Below are 20219 nucleotides of genomic sequence, written 5' to 3'. Positions count from 1 at the left end.
TGTGGATAATTGAGTTTGGACTGTTTTTACGTTGCATTTCAAATCATTACGTTCCATTTTTGTACGAATCCTTGTTTGGGTAAGCCAAAGACACAAAATTTCATGTTGGTCACAGGGACGATCCCTACAAAATATGAAGAAAAAAATCAAGAAATCGATCTATTTCGTTAAGAACTGCTCAAGAATATTTAGGTTATTTCTGTTTTTCGAGAGGTGTAAATCATTCTTGTATGAATTGTTTTGACATTATATAGAAGTAAGTTTATGATTATGAGAGATATAGAAGTGAGATTATGAAATCCCATTGCATTCATTGTATTGTTTGAAGAACATACAATTCCAGTTAGAATTCATGTTGCCTGCTTAGCATAACTTCATTCCCCCTGTTCCATGTCGCGCAGCATAACTTCATCCCGAACGCTACATACGATTGTCCTTAGCTACACCCAATGTGCAACATACCGGAGGTCATTCCAAGCCCAGTGAATCCTACCACGCCGTTGTTAGTCATCCCTTCATCCTACACACACACCGCATGTGACGGCGACCTTCACTGCTTCGAAAGCATAATCAAAACAAACCGATTCATCGGCCGGCATCGCAGCAACTTCGGGTGAACTTCGGCGATGAACCGTTTTTCCCATGTTCTGCTTTCCACACCCGATCCGTAAACCTTGCATAACCCACAAGCGTCGCGGGTGAAGGAAGAAGATGCTTATGCTGGCTCGGTTTAGTCCGCAGTTGACGTTCGTTGCGTTTGGACGTTCCCTCGATACTCTGTTCGACACCACGTTACCGCGGTGGGCAGTTAGATTAGTGAGAGAAGATCTTTCTCTGCGGGAGGAGAAGACAAGTGTGGCGTGGCGCAGAATTTGTGGTCGCGTGGTGCTTTTCACGTGCTGCCGCTGCAGTAGAATCTCCAGCTGCTGCTCCAGCTTCTTGAAGTGTAACACATTTTTGTGTGTGCTGGGAGGAATTTGAACAGATACGATACGTTGCGTACGCAACTCGTTCACAGGAATTGTTCGAGTGTACCTTACCGCGGTCGGTGTGGTTCGGCTTTTGGGGTGTATTATTTGATTTTGGGTTTTGGGTCAGCGGTAGACCACGAGACCTGGCCTGGCACAGCTGTGGCACAAGTGAGAAGCCTAAAAATAACACCGGAGATCCCTCGTCGAGTGGGCTGTTTGTGTGCGCGGGGGATTGTTTTCAACCCGAGTGAGAGCAAGGGGGAGGGTGGCAAGAACATCAACAACTCCTCGAACCAGAGGCGCTCCACTGCGGTCGTCGGGATGATGAGTGTCTACGCGATAGTACCTGCAGCAGTGAAGCTCGTAAGCCGGTGGATTTTCGCTCGGAATTGAACACAGAAAACCGTGGGATTCAGTAACACACGTGTGATAGTGCTTGGATTTTTTTTTTTATATTTTCGGGAAAATTGAAAACAAAAACGTTGACATTCGAACGGAACCACTTGTGTTAGCATAAAAGTGAGCATAAAAGCTACGCGATTAGCATTCGGCAAAATGCTACTTCCTACGTTTGTGGCCCTGCTGCTGGTGGCCTACAACAGCCGGCCGGAGGCTTCCGCCGCCAGTCTGGCCTCGGCCAGCTCAGTTTATGTGGAAAAATCCGCGTACAAAAATGTCGTCATCGAGATAAGGGATAACGTGCCGGTGGAGAACTGCCAAACGATTCTGCACAATGTGGAGGTATGTACGAGCTCTTTCATAACACACAGATACCGCATGGCAATGAGTGAGTTATGCTGAGGCTCTCGGTCTTATGTGATGAGCACGACAGCGTGCATAACATTGCGAAGCTTCCGGGGGTTGCGCGGTTGCAGGGGGAAAGTCACTTTGATTTCCACGCTTTTTTAATGCTAATTGAGAGCGCTTGCACAGCGCAGATAGCGCACTGTGGTGGTGGGACATATTGTCGGAAAAAGCACAATGAGCTCTTTTTGTTTTGGGTTGACATGGCGGACAGCAGCACTGTCAGCGTGGGGATTTTCGATGTTTGAGATGGGTAATTGTTTCTGATGGGAGATTGATTAATTTGGCAGGTTTTGGGCATCACAGCGCAGCGGTTGTCAATTTGCTGGGATTTGCAGTGTAGGGGTGGTGTATTTTTGGATGCTTGAATTTGTTTTATTTTTTGCAGTGAAGCATCAGTTTCAGTTTGAACGTTATGTTGCTTGTGATATCGTCAGAACGCTACTCTGCGCATGTTTACATAAATGTCCCATATGCAAAAACAGCAAGCTGAGAAAAATGCTAGCCAAGTTTGTCCCATACATAAGACTATATTGTTATATTTCCACGAAAAAACTGGATTTTCTCCAGATTTCTAGAACAAAGTACTGGAAATGTTTGGTTTTTTGAAAGTGCACACGATTTTGAACCAAACTGCATCATTCACACAAAATTGATGAAAATGCATATGGGTCTTTCATGCAAACAGGGGCAGTACTGGAAATTGTACTTTCAAAATTGCTAACAAAGAAGATTTCTATTTTAAATTATTAATACGTGATGGTTACTCAATCTGGCCCAATGGAATCTTAATTAATTTTCAAACAGTTGGATTTAATGATGATTGCTACTCAAAAAGTTTTATTTCGGAATTTCGGATTACTTTAACAACATCAAAGTTGAATTATTTATTGCATTGATGTTCTTTAAACAATTGAAATAATGCATTTACATTTCAGTTCATTTTCAAAATATGTACCGCCCGTGTGGATCAATCGGACCGCGCACTGGACTCACAATTCAGAGGTTGCCGGAATCCTGCGGCGGGCGCTCTAAAATTTTTGTGTTAATATGGGTATTTGGCGCTATCGCTCTGTGCCATACTCTCATACACTTAGGAGCCCAGGGCGGCGAAGTCCTTGTAGATAAAAGGAAGACACTAGTGGTTGGTACTAGCAATAGTGGCCGACAGCTATAAAGTCAACTTCGCACAAATATTTATGGTTTCTAGGTCAAACAGCTTAATTTATTTTGAAAAGAAAAGATATGCAAAATAATCGTTCTACAATGTTTGATAGAGTTAACAATCAATTACACTAGTTTATTCAACTTTTTTTTTGTTAATAAAAAAAAACTGTTTTTTTTTATTTTGAGTGATATTTACTGAAGTGTCGATAAACTATTGAGACAATTCCACCTCTGATTAAATTTTATTGAAGTTCATAACGATTTTGATATGCTGTAATCGCAGGTTCGGTATAATAAAATGGCTCGAATAAGTCTTAGTTATCACATTTTGATAAATTCAAAACAATAGTTAATTGTGTCAAAATCAGTCTTTTTCGTGGAAGATTTCCAACTGACTATTCACGAAAAAAAATAAAAAAATAAAATGCAAATAAAACCTTCGTACTTGGCCACGATTAGCAATGTAGAGTTCAATGTGCCTAATCGCCAGTAGCGCTGCTGGGACCTTCTTTCTAGGAATCTCTGGTTGCCTTTTGGTGCTGACAAGAGTGTAGGCTATTTTGGGGTGGCAAAAAGTGTTTAGCAAATATGTGTGGGTGGGCTTCTGAGTAGCTTACTTGGTAGAACTACAAGCTTTTTTTGTGTGATTTTTTGTGCAAAAATAGCCAACATTTTTGTGTAACTTATTGCACGAGCATGCTTGAGTTGGTGGGTTGTTTGTCCTTATTAGAAAGAGACGACTTCTGTACCTGGAATAACTTAACGGCTTAACAACTATTAAGGCCGGGAACGAACGTTTTACTTCTCCATCCGATCTTTAAGGAGATAGGAATCGAACCTATGATCATCCGCTTACAAAGCGAACAGTGTAACTATTCAGCCACGCCTACCTACCTACTTACTCGCCTTGTTTGTTATGTAAGCACCTTCTAAAATGCATCTTGAATGTACTGTGGAAAGAGGTATAGAAAAAAACTTCCTTTTTCTGGGTCAGGCTCTGCAACTTCCATTCTTTTCATAAAACTCGCATAGAAAGTCTCCCATCGGTACAAAAATATCAATTGATACGAAAGCATCCCCCAAACCCCCCACTGTATCGAATTGTGCACTGCTCCAAAATCCAAAACATTCTATAAAACGAGTTCACCACCCTCACCAACGCAAAGATGAAGTCGGAAGACCATCAATTTTCCCACTATCATCCGCAACCCTCACTCGATGCTGTCATATTTTTCCAAAGCTCTCTGCAGCAAGCAGCATCACCGCCCAGCTGCAAAACAAACATCAACGTTCTGTGCAGAAACACACTCTCGCTCACACTTTCTTAGAGGGGGGGAAGGAAAAAGCTAACTCGATACTCGAAGATGACACGAACCAATGAGAAAAGATGGTAATAAAAGTAGTTGAGGAAATGATATTTTTATTATATTATGCAGATATAATCCCTTCCGCACCCTCTCTCTTCGCCCTCCAACAACATGCAGAGTGGATCACATTAAGGAGGTTGGCGGTGGAAAACTTGGAAAACTTCGAGCCGCACTGTGTTTGTATGCGAGCTTTTGGCTTTCCCTCTCTTTCGTCCACACCCGTGCACGATTATGCAGCGAACGTAGAAAGAAAAATTGCGGTTATATCTCATGGAGCGGGGCTTTTTTTCCTGCTCTTCAAACTCTTAAACTCGTGCCGCTGCGCTTCTTTCAGGCAGTAGGTTTTTGTGTGAAGAAGGTGGATGCTCCTTTGTCGAGTAAAAAAAAAACTTCTGCTTTAGATGGGATTCCAACCGAGATCCTCTGGTCGTGTCGCGCCCACTTTACCAACCGTGCTGCACTCGCTCGCGTTGAATTTAGAACTGAGTTTTAGATTTCCCAAGTATAGGTTAAGTCAGATATTGGAGCATTCACTCTACATAGATACTCACCCGCTCATGCATCTTCATAGCGAATGTATGCGCTGAGCACACTCACACTCACCGCAGCAGGTATAACAGGTGGAAAGGAAACAAATCTATATTGCACAAAATCCTCTTTGGTGGCAGTATTTTTTACCCCCCAAACTGGCTTGGCTTTTCCACATCAGCCTCTCTGCTGCTGCTGCTGCTGCTGCTGCATTCATTAAGATGCATAAGAAGACATGATACATTGCCGGCACGCCATGGCAGCTTCCGCCGATGCGCAGAACTCCAAGGGGGCAAGGATGTGTGGCGTATGCAAAGAAGCTTTCTTGCAAAGTGGTGCCACAGAGTTGTGCCAGGGGCAAGGCAAGTTGCGGAAAATTTACGGCTCGGAAAACGAGGTCGTAGCAAGTAGGTATCAACATTCTTCAGGCTCGATTGAAGGCTTATTTCGCGTGGAAACGTGAAAACACAGAAACACACTCGGAATGAGTGATGTTAAGAGACTCTTGAACTTGGAGTGGCGGGAATTTGGCAAGAATGTCAACTAAGTGCTTAGCAGCAAGTTTTGGTGAAGTTATTTGTGGTTCAGCACATGGTTGTGAAGAATGTCAGTAACTGAATCTGTTTTTTAATCAACTTTATTATTAGATATTTAACTGATTGATGATTCAGCATTTGCGTTCAATGTATGACTGCTAAACAAAATTATAAACTATATCAAAATATTGTTTTTTAATGATATTTGCAACGACCTTGATTTTTCCATTACCCCCGTATGCTAAAAGCCGTAATCGATAAACATCTCCTCATGCACTCAGCATAAGCATTTGCATTTTCCCATTGTACTGAACCCTCTCTGTCTCAATCTAAAGAGTTGCAACAGTCCTCCACTGCCGCAACCCACACACTCGCACAGGTGTATTATTTACATCGACACGAGACGAAAAGTCACGGATTACCCACCGCACCACACCACATTTCAATGCTTTTGCGCGAATTACTATGGTAGGAGAATTGTTAGGGCGCAAAAAAAAAAAAAAAAAAAACAGGTCCAGATCACAAGATTAAGTGAAAGGCGTAGATTGCGAAATATTATGTTTGTGCCATCGACAAAGTTGCTTGAATTGGCATGCCTAACGTTAAAACTATTCCTGGAAAGTTGGATTTCATAAACCACCCCACTATGGTACATTGGGTGGCCAAGTTTCAAAAAAGTGACCTTCTCCAAATATTTTTTGGTATTTTTTTCTCGAAAGTAAACATTCTAACTAAGAAAAATCCAAATTTTCAAAGCTCTAAGTTTATTCGTTACGGAGATACGCAAGCTGAAAGTCAAAAAATGGAGTAAAAAACTAGCGTTTTTCGTAAAAAAGGCGGTTGTTTAATTTTAACATAGCTCAGCCATTTTAAATGTTTTACTAGGACAAATATACATCGTTGGAAAGGTAATGAGATAAGCTTTGAAACTATTAATAGATAAAATGTAGTTTCTAAACCAAAAACTGAAGTTTTCATCGAATAACTGGAGCATTTTTTTTGACAAATCGTATTTTTTTATGTTTGTTAATCGAGTACTTTTTTTGCTAACCGATGCTAAACATGAAACTAAGATCACTTGAAAGATTGGATTATAATCTAACATTGCTGAAATTTCCAGCATGCGAAGAAACAGGAGGGAGGGGTTGTGTCCTTAAAGTGGGGATGTATTAGCTTATCCATAATTTAATAATATAAACTTGCAATACAATATATACGCAATTCTGTTGCACTTGCAAATGTATGAAAAGACTTTTTTTTTTATAAACAATCAACTATTGAAAAACATGAAAGTTCATAAAAATCGACGTATATCATTTCAATACCATACAATTACCCAAATTTGTATGAAAAAAACATTTAAAAAGCAAAAAATATATTTGGCCGCCTGTTTGTATGGAGATGGCCCATAGTGCACCCCAATCGTGAACCATCCTTATTTCCAAAAAGTTGAACCTTTCCGTTTTCAACAACTCTGAAGACCACAAAGCTCCAAATAGTTTTTTTTTAAATACACTTTCCCCTTAATTTTGCAATCTGGACCATTGTGCAATGTTATTTTGTAAGCTCAATTAAAAATTTGCACTAATAATTAAAATTCATTTGGAAAAAAATAAAATTGTACACCCAAGGAAAATTTCTCTGTCATTCGATGTTTTCTAATAATCGAAGAAAGAGCGGACAAAGAGAAGAGCATGTTAGCGTTATTGCTATCTCATCCAATCGAGCAATCGTTGCGCGCTGATATAGCGATAGCTTACGAATCAAAGAGCATCGTTTCGATTCTTGGTACAGAAATGTCTAATATTCAACAAGTTTTGTTCACCTTTTCGTTAGTGCTTCCCTGTCAGGTCACCCTAAGGAACCACCAACCATGTCCTCCACCCGAACAATGCTGAATGCAGGAAGCTGCTTCTGTTGAGCGCCTCTGCACAAACGTTATGCACCCCTCGAGGAGACACTTTAGCGCGCTTTTCCGAATGTGTTGTGTGGAAAAAGGAAAAGAAGCTTGCAACAGGGGGTAGAGAGAAAAAACGTTACAAGTTTGCTTTGAAGGAAAAAAACTAAAAAAAAATAGCAACAGACCTGCTCCCTCGGGAGAGATGATGCACAACTCTTTAAACGTGCATGCCCTCTCAGACGTGCTGTTTGCTGCTTACCGACGCCGCGGTAATTGGTGGGAAAATTTTAGAAGCAAAGAGGAAAATGCTCCCACTTGCAGCCATCCGAGCCCCTGTAGTCGGCTGCCATGTCTCGTGAAACGTAAAGTGCAAATAGTTGAGCAAATTCTTTAATTGTATGCTAGACGGAAGCGAGCGGAGCTGGGACGCGACGCGATGCAGTGGCTTGGATAATTGAGTGAAAACAGAAGTTTAAACGCCCCCCTCCTAGTAGAGCGTGTGAGCGGACCGAGGAGGTCGTCGTCTTCACAGAGTAGGAGGAACCGTCACGTAAGGTCACTTGGCTCACAGGGATTTGAAATTTGACTCTGTGTCCGGTATCTTCAGATTGACCTCCTAACATAAAATCTGAGGGAAGACTTGTTAGAAGGGAACTAACAAGATGAGAAAGGTCACCTTGATAGGTGACATGATTATGACATGTATGGCTACTGATTTGGTTTTTGGAATCCAAATGACCCCCAACCGACGGTAATCAGCCTTCAAAGGGGTGTACTAAGTTGTTACACTAACGTGCAATTTTGCTCACCCTCCGCCTTCCGGAAAAGTGTGCAAGTGTTTCCCGCACTCAAGAAGATTATGTACTACAAGCTCTGCTCGCTCGGGAAACTTTCTCGACGACGAGCTCAAGAGAGTGTGTGTATTTGAACGTACTCGTCGTAATTCTTGACATTATCTGTTCGATTGCTACATCTTTCGCATACGTCGTGGGAGGGGAAAAACCGCCTCTCCCAGAAAATCTCACCTTTTCAAATGTATGGGAAAAGACCAAAAAGCGCTTAAAAGTTGGAAAGCTTTCAGCTTTCAACCAACGGGCCATGCTTTCCAGAACTTGAAGTCGTACCAAACGTCCGGGGGTGTCTTCCGCGGTGAATGATAATGATGGAAAATTATGTGCCAGCCAGGAGTCTAAATTTCCCTAATGCTGCCTGTCGGCGGTTCCTGAGTGCATGACTCGGTGGCTGGGGAGAGCACCCACCAGTAGTGGAGCTCCGGATTTAAAGTTGGCAAATTATGGGTTTGACGTTCGACTCTAAGCAGCTCTCAAGAAAGACTGTGTGCGAGCGAGTCCGTAAAAGTCCGGGATGAAGATGTTTGGCTTATGTCGTGTTCGTCTTCGAAACGGGTGAGGCAGTGCACACGATACATGGACTCTCTGGAGGGGTGGAAAGTGGGCCAAGCTCTCCGGTGGCAAAAGGATTAAGCTTTTGTGAGGTGCTCTTTGAGCTCGCAAAGAATAAAGTTAACTAAATGATTTGGAAACTTTCCGGCTAAGATGTTGAGCTAATTTTGCTGCCGGAAGAAAGTTTAAAGTGAGTTTTCGGGATTTTGCCACGGAACAGTTTTCACATAATTTAAGAAATTAGCTGGATTTTGATTTTTATCATTCTTTTGAGTTTTGGAAGCAAGAACATGATTCCAAGACATAATCTGTGTCATAATAAGCTTGTACACGTACACGTCGAATTTTTAAATAGATTGTTTGATATTTGTTAGGCTTAGTTTTCTTGTCCTTTTGTCTTCTTGTTTTTTTGTCGTCTTGTCTTCTTGTCTTCTTGCCTTCTTGTCTTCTTGCCTTCTTACCTTCTTGTCTTCTTATCTTCTTGTCTTCTTGTCTTCTTGTCTTCTTGTCTTCTTGTCTTCTTGTCTTCTTGTCTTCTTGTCTTCTTGTCTTCTTGTCTTCTTGTCTTCTTGTCTTCTTGTCTTCTTGTCTTCTTGTCTTCTTGTCTTCTTGTCTTCTTGTCTTCTTGTCTTCTTGTCTTCTTGTCTTCTTGTCTTCTTGTCTTCTTGTCTTCTTGTCTTCTTGTCTTCTTGTCTTCTTGTCTTCTCGTCTTCTTGTCTTCTTGTCTTCTTGTCTTCTTGTCTTCTTGTCTTCTTGTCTTCTTGTCTTCTTGTCTTCTTGTCTTCTTGTCTTCTTGTCTTCTTGTCTTCTTGTCTTCTTGTCTTCTTGTCTTCTTGTCTTCTTGTCTTCTTGTCTTCTTGTCTTCTTGTCTTCTTGTCTTCTTGTCTTCTTGTCTTCTTGTCTTCTTGTCTTCTTGTCTTCTTATCTTCTTGTCTTCTTGTCTTTTTGTCTTTTTATCTTCTTGTCTTCTTGTCTTCTTGTCTTCTTGTCTTCTTGTCTTCTTGTCTTCTTGTTTTCTTGTCTTCTTGTCTTCTTGTCTTCTTGTCTTCTTGTCTTCTTGATTATTGACATCTCGTTTGGTCATCTTCTTGTTTTCCTGATGTATTGTCTTCTTAACCTCTTGTCTGTTTAAAAGCAAGAATATGGCAATTTGATAAACGACATCCATGAAGCTTTTCAATAAGCTCGTTACACCTAGTTCACTTCCACCCAACCAAAGTTCCATTTCCCTGCCGGAGCCAGAATTCATTTGCCAAAGTGCACAATATCCATCGTTAAAAGTCAATAGAGTTGTACACACAACATCTGACCACACGTCGGACCAGCAAAAGTTCCCCTTCCGCCGCATGCACGTCGTTCCCCTGGCTGGTCATTTATCACGGAATCCATCTGGTCAGTCAGATCTCTCCCAAGGCGTACGGAGCTCGGGTGCACCAGGCTCGTAGCCGGTAAAACTTTGAGCGGCACGTTTCGTTTGGTTCACCACGTTGTTTGTCAGCAAATACTTTCCACTATTCCACACTACATCCCGGTGGCCATTTGGATGTTCCAAACTAAGAAAAATAAGCGAATATCAGGATCGATCCCTTTACTTACCGCCGGCACCCACTGCACGTAGTCGCATCCCTGGAAGCCGTTGTATATCCAACGAAACTTTTCCCGGAAAATCATGACCGTGCCGACCTTCGCAGCCACTTTAGGAGAAAAGTTTGCTGGCAAACTTCTCCCGAGGTATGTTAACTTTGCCAACTTTTCCATTCTCTGAATTGGTCTCATCAAAACGCACCCCCAGAACAGAACCAACTTGATCCAATTAATGTCGCTCAAGTTTAGGGTTAGCAGGAAAGTGATTTCATTAATCGATTTCGCCGCAAATAAACACATCAAGATGTGACGCGGCATAGATCTCCATAAATTTCGACTTCATCCCCTCCGGATCGCGCTGACCGGAGGAGGAAGCGCAACCCGATAGCCCATTAGTTGTAACAATTTTTCTCTTTTCGTTTCACCCACACGAGTTTTCCTCTCCATTTTGATCGATCGCAAGTCAAATTGAATATTCAGCGGAAGTTTGTTCTCTGGCAGAGTGTGTACGGCAGAAGGGAAATGCTTTTGGGCCAATCCATTAGTGGCACGGTTATGACTGTAAGAGGACTTCCACTCAGTGCTTAGAGCATCTCCACCGGTCCGTGCAGCAATACGTCAAAATTTTGCTGTACGACGTGACACCAGACCACAGGAATGTTTTTTTTTTAACAGAGTAGGTTCTACAGTTGAACCATTTAATTGGACAGAAATGTGAAAATGACAACTGTCCAACAATCGGAGTCTAGCTGTACTCAAAATTATTGAACGCATTTAAAATTGGTCAATTCTGAGTGGTGCAATATGGGTTCAAATTGGGGTAAACAAGACCTGCAGTTTCGCAATTTTAAACGCTGTTCGATCAACTCCGAATTGCCCCACCAGCAAACGCTGATGATTGCCAAGTAATGAGAGAGCGTTAAACTTCTGGCAGATACAGCAGTTTTTTGTGTGCTTTCCTCCCTTTTGTTTCATACTGATGGGCTCCAACGTTTTTTTTTGTGTGTGGTTTTGAAGCCCCCCCCCCCATTTGCAAGTTCAATTCCGGTAGACCACGGAGTTCAGCGTTGTTGCCAACTCATGCGCCCCGGTGTGTTCTTCGATAGCAATTAGAGATAGACCTTTGAGTTGGATTCAATCTCTGATTCTGGGCCTTTTTTGCGCTATTTGGTCTACGATGGAGGATGTTCTCTAGGCAGTGCCGCATATACCTGCGAACTGCTAGAACGAATCGATGTTTGGGAGGAAGCATTGGCAAATGGAGCTGGTGGTATTTATGGGCCGATCAGAGCAAATGGATATGAACTGAGAACAATGAAGAATGGCGGCAGAAGGTTCGACGTGAACTGTGTATTTGATCGATTATGTAACGTCGATTGCTTCTGCCAGAGTGATTGCTAAACGGTTTTGGGATCTGCAAACGATTTGTTTGCATCAAATATTATTTTGATGTGTTTGTTGTTTTTGGTTGCTTGAACGGGATTAGAACTCTTCGTAGAAATGAAGTTTTATTTTGCTTAGTGATTTTATAAATGTAGTAAAAGAAAGCAAATATATGAAAAAAAGATGTTCACATGGTGAATCCTTACACTGAAATAAAAAAAAATACCAAATTGCTAAATTCTAGGAATTTTGCCTCCTTTCCTTATTAAGTAATCCAAAAACCCCGATAACTAAATAAGGGAAAGTAGAGTTTAGGAATTTGGTACTTTTTTTTATTTCAGTGTAGAAAATTTCAAAGCTACACGGATAGAAATGCCGTGTTATGCCATTAAGTGAAAGTTACGAAGTTGTTTTTTAAAGATCTTTTCTATATTTTGTTTGCATTTTTACGTGATTTTGATGTTTTTTCCTAAATGCAGTCTGAAATGTTGTCTTTTTATGAAGCAAAAATGCGTTTTTAAAAATTTTCATAGCGTCATTCCAGATTTTGAACATTATGTCTAGCAATGCGCGAATCATTGTCACTCAAAATTGTGTAGATCCGTAAGGGAACGAGTTTTTATCTGGAACTACAAATTGGACTCTCTTGGCATTGGTAATCCTTGCCAAAATCTTCATGCCTTCAAAACAGGTGTCAAATGATACGGAAATTAAGTCATCCAAAACTCACTCATATCAAATAAGCAAACCGTCACAATACCACAATTCTCCAACACAAACTACACCGAAAATCGAATTAATTTCTTTGACACTTTGTCGAGCAAAGCAACTGACAGTGCAGGTCCGGTTCCAGCTCATAACTAACATCACTCCTGGTGCGGCACAAAGTTGAAACGCAAACAAACGTCAGCTCACAAAAAGCTTCAACATATCGTGCAGCAATTTACCAGCAATTCCCACGTGAAAATGTCCCCAAACTCGATAAAGGTAGCAAGCGACACGACACTACTAATTATATGCACCCTTGTCCCTGGTCGTCCAGATCGTCCAGATCCTGGAGGGGACACACCAGCAAAAAAGAGAGAGCAAAACTCAAGCATAAAACTGTGAAATTATATTTCAATCTGTCACCCCATGTTTAGAGCAAAACATGAGCTCTGAGAAATTTATTCCTCAAATAAACTTTTACGTTTGGGGTGTTGGGTCCTGGGACAGGTCTTTGGAAGGAGGAAGGGGGTCGTTTTTAGTTTTAGAACCGTCTGGCGTCCGGGTGTGAGTTGCGAGTATGTGTTTGGGCACTTTGGACACCAAAAGTCCGGAAAAAGCAGATTGCTCCTTCTCGACACACATAGGGTAACGTGACCTTATTGCGTAATATTTGAACCAACCTTTTTAAAATCGAGTTTAAAAACCCCGTTTGAAACCCTGTAACTAAACGTCAAATTCCAGAAAGGTCGAAAATTGGTCCAACCTGTCGAAAATGAGTGCTTTTCCCCCCTAGCAGCAAAACTTTCGAGTGACAACATGTGTGAGTGTGCAGCTTTTGCAGGGCTGCTTAACAAAAGCTAATCCGGTCAACGTTTTCGTGGCGAGGGGTGAGCAAGAGTGCAAACTTTGCTTCTATAGAACAAACGTGCAGTTTGTGGTTCAGAGTTTGAAATTTTTGCGTTCGGGAAAAATGATTCCACTGCAGTGGGGCTGGGGGTGTTTGTGTGTGATTACTCGTCGAGGGAGAAATTTGCTTTCAAGTATCTTCTGGCTGGTTCTTCAAAGAGTACTCTTCTTGAGCTGGAAATTGCAAAAACAAATGCCCGCAGGAGCCTTTGGCGTCCAAGTTATTGCTCTTTCTCTCTCTGTGCGATAAGAAACAGAAGTTCTGTGCTGGGCTGGCTTTGCTTTCATTCGATTGGGTTTAAGTTATGAATCACTGATAGTGTCAGGGCTGATCGTCTGTTTGTTCAGGCTGTTTGTGGCAGAACGAAAGAATAACTGCCTAATCAATTGAATTTTATTGAAATGATAAAAGCTTGAGATAGCATGGCTGTTTTATGGTAATTGTACTCAATGTCATACGGTTTTGAAAATTCTTTATTCAAGTCAGAAATCAAAAAAAAAATAGCTATTGTAAAAGTGAATAATACAATGAATTATCCCCATCCCCATTCCATTCCATCACCCATTTGACGTTTCCGGAACCAAATCTTTTCCCTCGATGTGACGAACTTTGGATGGCTTCCACATGGCTTCAATTGCCTCACCTTGCTCCAGCCTTCCCCCAGGTGCCAGTAACACACTCACAAATTAACAGCATATCTCACCCGAAAGTTGGCCCATCACATTCCGAGCTCTCAGCAGCACGCAAACAAGGCGAATCGGATTCTCGTGTAATCCTCGAAGAGTGCCCCCACACCGAAAACTTGAGCGCGCATAACCCACAGACAAATGGATCGTAATTTATCGGACAGTTTGAAACAGTTTGCGAGTTTGATAACTCCTCCACGAACGATTTGAATCTGCTTGTCTGTGCGCTAACGGGCGCAAAGCTTCGACAGCAAGTTTGAGGTTAGGAGACGCGAACACGGAGCTTTCTGCTGAACGAAACGTGACTCCAAATCACGCCGGCATTAAGATTCGTGTTTTTTATATTATTTCGTTCTCTACTTCCCTCCACGGTTCTAATGCTGCTAACCGGCCTTTGATTGCCGACTTACGGCCTTACGTTGATGGGGCGCGCGTAGTTTCCGACAATTTCTGGGCTCTGTTTTTGGATTAGATTAAAGTGGTACAGGACGCTCGTATGATGGTCGGCAGGCTGTCAAGAGGTGATTACCTCTCGGATTTGTGAGAATCATAACACCAATTTCGTTCCGATAAAGACCCTGAACTTGGAGGGCGAGCGGTCGATTCGATCAGGGAATGACGCTGAAGAAACTGACCCAGCTTTTGCCATAACCTCCAAAAAACCGAAGCACTCAGGGGAGGGAGTTTGATCATATCTCTTCGTTGGGCCCGGAGTTTATGGTAACGGTCCGTTGATAGGCCGTGGGAGACTGCTGGAGAAAGGTAGAAGGTCAAAGGCGTTTTTTTTTCTTTCCTGGGTGTGCGGACCAGGTCATAAGCTGGCGACAGCCCAAGCATCGCCGATAAGGTACACGGTCGTTAGGATGCTTATAAGAAGGTGCAGCACAACGGACATCGTCGTCGTATATCTGGGACACTTTATGGCCGTTGTAATGCTCGTCGCCGTGGTGCTTATGCTTTTAGCCGCGTTCTACCTTTTTCTGCCCGAGGTTTAAGGAGGTGAGGAAGGGGCTCCCTTTTCAGGGTCATACTTCTGGCGGGCATAATGAGCAATTTGATGCTATCGCGCGGATAATACTTTGAGAAGCAGCAGCTCCAACGTTGAATCGTAGGGTAGGACCCCGCCCGGAAGACTCTCTCTATTCAAGGCGAGAATCGTAAAAAAGTAATCTCGTTTTTTTTTTCCTTCTTCTGAGCCCTCAGGTTAACACGCTCTCTAACTTTTCGGAAAATATTATCTGTAAGAAGCGTGAGGTGCTCCTTCCGCGAGTGGTACCAACTCTCACGATTCGGTGATCGGAACGGTCTCCAGTACTCCCAGAAATGGGGATTATATTTTCAAGAAGCACGCAGCACTAAACTTTTCTCGCCGGCATTAGCGGGCAATTGTGTAATAAAGTTCGTTTCCAGCGAAGGAGACTTCAAACGAAAATAACCATAAGGTTTTGGATCGTTGAAATCATGCTGTCTTGCCGCAATCAACTTCTTGAAATTTTCAAAATTCCATCCGACGAGTTCTTGAGGCATCAACCTGATGAACCATCTCATCACATCCTTACATCACACGTGCTCGCAGAGTAGGTCCCATTACCGTCGAGCTCGTTCGACTGTAATATGTGCAATTTTCGGTCAATTAAAATTACTCAACTGCTGGCACTTCAACTCTTCGTAGCCCCCTTGCACCTCCCACGGATCATCAATCAGCCGCGAGGCATTTCACGCGTGGTCATTCCTTCGTTCCACTTTGTATGCCACTTCTCCGTACACACTCGCGCGAGAAAGCCTCGTAATGCTCTTTTCTGCTAATTGCGGTTATTTTAAACCTCGTGTTTTCTATAATTAACCAATTCGTCGTGAAAGGCCTAGATTTAGTGATTAATGTACGCTTCTTCGTCTTCTTCTTCTCTTTCCACAGATCATGCTGACTTCGGCATCGCAGTACCTCTTTTCGGCGCTGGATGGCCGCATCTACTTCGGGGACGTTACGGTCATCCTGCCGGCCCATTGGCCCAATTCGTGCATCCCGTACAACCAAACGCGAACTTCGGCTAGCGGAGAGCGGGTCGATGTCACCATCAAAACGCACTCCAAGACGGAATCCACGATTTGGACGAAACAGTACGCCGGTTGTGGTGAGCCCGGAGATCAGATCTACATCGACTCGGACATCTTGGGAAGGGACACGATCGGTCGTGAGTTTGTGCGTGAGTGGGCCAAATATCGGTATGGCATTTTTGACGAAATCGGTTTTACGAAAGACCCGATTTATCCGCGTTGCTATATCAACGATGATCACGAGCTTAAGCTGACGGGCTGTTCCGATGCACCTGTGCACGATCGTGGCCTCTGTGGCAATCCAGCATCGTACAACATTAGCGACATTATCGATCGGAATGCCCGTTCTAGCATTATGTTTGCTGCAGAAGCTCCCAGCGTGACCATGTTCTGCGATGAAGGTACTCACAATCGGTACGCTCCCACCAAGCACAACCAGCTGTGCGATCGACGTAGCACGCTGGATGTCATCCTGAAGCACGATGACTTCATTATGAACAACCAAATAAACGTGAATCCGTCCATTATTGTAAATACGACCCCCAAATTTAGCTACAAAACACGAAAATCCACCCGTTACGTAATCATCATAGATGAAACTCTGGACATGCAACTGCGAGAATCGTGGAGTTTCCTACGAAGCGCCATCCGCAAGTGGGTAGTGTACGACCTCCCAGCCAACACCGAGGTCGGAATGGTCCTCGCGAACGACACAGCCACCGAAAAGATGCTCCAAATCTCCCCTCTCTACATCCAGGAAAACAAAGACCTGGTTGCCTCATTCATTCCATACTCCCCGAGCGATTCCCGACAACCTGCTTGTCTAACCTGCGCCGTTACTGACGCAATTCACATGCTGAATGAACGCACCCGTATGAACGGGCCAGCAAACTCAATTATCCTCATAATCGCTCCCGGTATGGAGTACTCTATCGATCATACCTCCCTAGCAAACGCCGCCCGATCCTCCCATATCCGCATCTCGACCATCAACTACCCGAACGTAATCCGGCGTCAACCGCTGGACGCTCTAGCCCTAACCACCGACGGCACCGCGTACTCCGTTTTCGAAAGCAAGTACAACCTCGAAAAAAGCTACCTTACCACCTACTTTGAGCTGTCCAACACACTCTTCAACATTGGCAAGCTCTACTACGAGGGCAACAGTAACGATCTCCCGATCGAGATCTATCGCCGCGAGCTGGTTGACTCGGATGACAACGATGCGAGTCACCTGCTTTCGAAGCGCACCAGCCGCACCGTGGACGGTACGTTCACCCTTGATTCGTTCATGGGACCCCCGGCGTATTTCTTCGTGTACGTCCACAATCCGGAGTATCCGCTGATCGCGAGCATCAAGTTGACCAGCCCGAGCGGTATTGTTTACTCGTCTAGAAGTGACGCTAGATCGTTGGTTAAGCAGCTGATGGTGTCGGCAACGCTCAACGAGACCGGCAGCTGGAGCTACAAGATCGATCGGTTCAACGGGAATCCCCAGCCACACTTCGTTCAGGTGATCGCCACACCCCGCTCAAAGTACGCTCCTACGATTCAGGCGAGATCGTGGATTCGACAGCGCAACGGAGGTCCTCCAATTATCTACGCCGAGGTAAAGAAGGGTGATCTGCCTATCATTGGAGCGCTGGTTGAAGTTGTCGTGACACGTCCGGATGGAATCTGCCCCGCTGGAAGTGGAAACGAATGTCGACAGAAGTTCCGCTTGCTCGACTCTGGCTCTGGAGATCCTGACATCACCCGTAACGATGGAATCTACTCGCGTTACTTCAATGCGGATGACTTTGGCGGAGCGGGAGCATACCAGTTTGAGGTAACGGCTACGGATAACGGAAATATGGCGTACACGCGATCGGAAAGTGTGCTGAAAAATGCCCCGCCGAGATGTTGTGGAAGCGCGATCCGAACCTCGCTGATGGCTTCAATGGTTCCGTTCCAGCGGACAATGCCACCGATTTCGGTGTTCCTCTCGCAAGATCAGCTGGATGAGGTTGGATTCCGGACGATGGGAAAGATCAGTGATTTAATTGTGGATGTTGAAGGGATGAGAGTGAGACTGAATTGGACGACTCCGGACATGGGAGGCCGAAGTATCGCTCGGTACGAGATCAAATACGCAACGTCGATTCGGGATATTGTGGACTACTTCGATACGGCTTCTTTTCTGTGGCATCACGATCAACCGCTAATCAATCCGACTGGTGACGAAAGCTCGTTCACAATGAACTTGTCCCATGAACAGCATCTGATTGGACAGGTCCTGTACTTTGCCATTCGTGCCCATGCGTTGGGTGTTTCTGGCGCTGCCGTCTCGAACTATGTGAGAGTGTTTGTTCCCAAGCCAAAGCGAGCCACATCCCTGTCTCCAACCACTTCTATTGGAACAGAAAGCTACGAAAACGTCTGGTCATCGTACGACGAAATCCACGATCATCACAACCGAAGAGTCAACATTCATCAAAGGATTGCAGACACGATCAGTTTGGAAGTGGAAATTTTGCTCGCCATCATTGCGGGAGTTATTTTCCTGATTATAATCATTTTGGTGTGCTGTTACTACTTTTTCATTAAAAAGCGCAACAGTGTACAGGAAGATGACCAGAAACGCCCGATTAAGCCGTTTACCACCGAAACCAAGACTTCGCTAGGTCACAGCGTATTCGTAACGCCGGGCAACGTAACTTCGTCATCTTCCAACGCCACCAGTTCAACCTCTGCTTCGCCAGATTACGTCCAACAGACGAACGTGACCACGAACATCCCCACGATCTACAACTCTCGAACGCTTCCGCTCGAACAAAAGCTGATCGACGAGCTGAAACAGCAGCAACAGATAGCTGACACCCAGTCGTACATCCTACAGAACGCCAACGAAACCGTCAATTACAACAACACTCTATCTCGCGGGTACAACCCGACCCCGACGATCAACCACGATAACCGAACGCTCAGTCCGTTTGAGTCCTGGTCGGCATCGCAACTTCTCCAAGAACACGAGCAACACCAACGGCGGCGCAGCCCAAGCCTCATCGACAACTACATGGACAACGACGTCCAGCAGTTCTACGCTAGCCAACACGATCAAATGTCCTTGCTGAACAACAACCCTCCGGTGCCACCACCACCGATCTATTCCACGGCCAACCCACCGTACTTCTACGAACCCCAGCAGTCTCATCAACTGGCACAGCACCCACATCCGCATCAACTCCAGCAACATCAGCAGCAGCACCAACAGCTTCCACCACAACAGTACAGCCACGATGCGCTGAACCCGATGACCACACCACTCCACGTGACCATAACGTAATAGCTGGCGGCCGACGCTGAAGCCGAAGCCGTGCAAAGCATTGTACCTTCACTAGAGAAACCAGATGCCAGAGAAACCGATACGAGATAAGAAGTGGTGGACAAGGTGATCGTTGCGAGCGCGATGTGTGGAGGCTGTGATCAGAGAGATAGTTCTGCTAGGAGAAGGAGAAAGAAGTAGGAGGAATTTCAACACGCTCGCGCACACAACACAAGTTTGATTGCCAGAAAGACTGATTTCAAGCTGAGGGCACTTTAGGATTTAGTTATGAGGTAAGTTGCTTGTTTCCGAAAAAAACATTCCGCAGCATTACTAACTTGTTTTTTTTTCTTTGTTGTTCTTCGCAGATTTTGCACCAAACCGGGATTGAGTCATACAGAAGTAAGGCATAAAAGACCATAGTTTTCTGTTACAAAGATTGCAGCAGCGCACTAGTGTGTTGATTTGACAACAGAACAAGATAATTACTGTATATTTGCAAAAACCGTTCAGAGAGAATACAATACTACAGATGCTCATTCAGCTAGGAAGGAAATTGATCGATGTTGCTAGTCCGTGATTCAAAGTGTTAAACTCCAAGTTGCTTTGGGTCGTTCAATTTTGTATGTAGGCTTTAGAAACATTTGGATATAAGAAGAGATTAAAAAGCTGTAAATAAAATTGTATGAATAAAGAAATGATGTAACTCGTAATGGACGTTGTCTAATGATTTTATACATAAAAAGTATATATAATTAATAAATGATGACATTTTTGTTCTAAGATCAGGTAAGCAGGTATTATTTTTAGAAGAAATTGAAATTTAAGATTTTTTCAACTCGAAACGGAACACGAAAATTTACTTGCCATTAGCTGTTTAAAAGATATGAAAAAAAAAACTATTTGATATTTGTAC

At 43.7% G+C, this 20219-nt stretch overlaps 1 protein-coding gene across 1 annotated transcript; it reads left to right on the top strand.

Annotated features, from left to right (window-relative positions):
* Positions 1 to 738: 738 nt before the first annotated feature.
* On the top strand, positions 739 to 20016 carry LOC6041369 (calcium-activated chloride channel regulator 2). The gene is made up of 3 exons (XM_038266900.1): positions 739 to 1712; positions 15860 to 19596; positions 19672 to 20016. Exons 1-2 carry the CDS (start codon positions 1527 to 1529, stop codon positions 19322 to 19324), a joined length of 3651 nt encoding a protein of 1216 aa, XP_038122828.1. The 5' UTR covers positions 739 to 1526; the 3' UTR covers positions 19325 to 19596; positions 19672 to 20016.
* The last annotated feature ends 203 nt before the right edge of the window (positions 20017 to 20219 follow it).

The sequence above is a fragment of the Culex quinquefasciatus genome, chromosome 1, assembly GCF_015732765.1.
Source record: "Culex quinquefasciatus strain JHB chromosome 1, VPISU_Cqui_1.0_pri_paternal, whole genome shotgun sequence".
In the NCBI taxonomy this organism is placed as follows: domain Eukaryota; kingdom Metazoa; phylum Arthropoda; class Insecta; order Diptera; family Culicidae; genus Culex; species Culex quinquefasciatus.
This window is presented reverse-complemented; position numbering and strand designations above follow the sequence as displayed.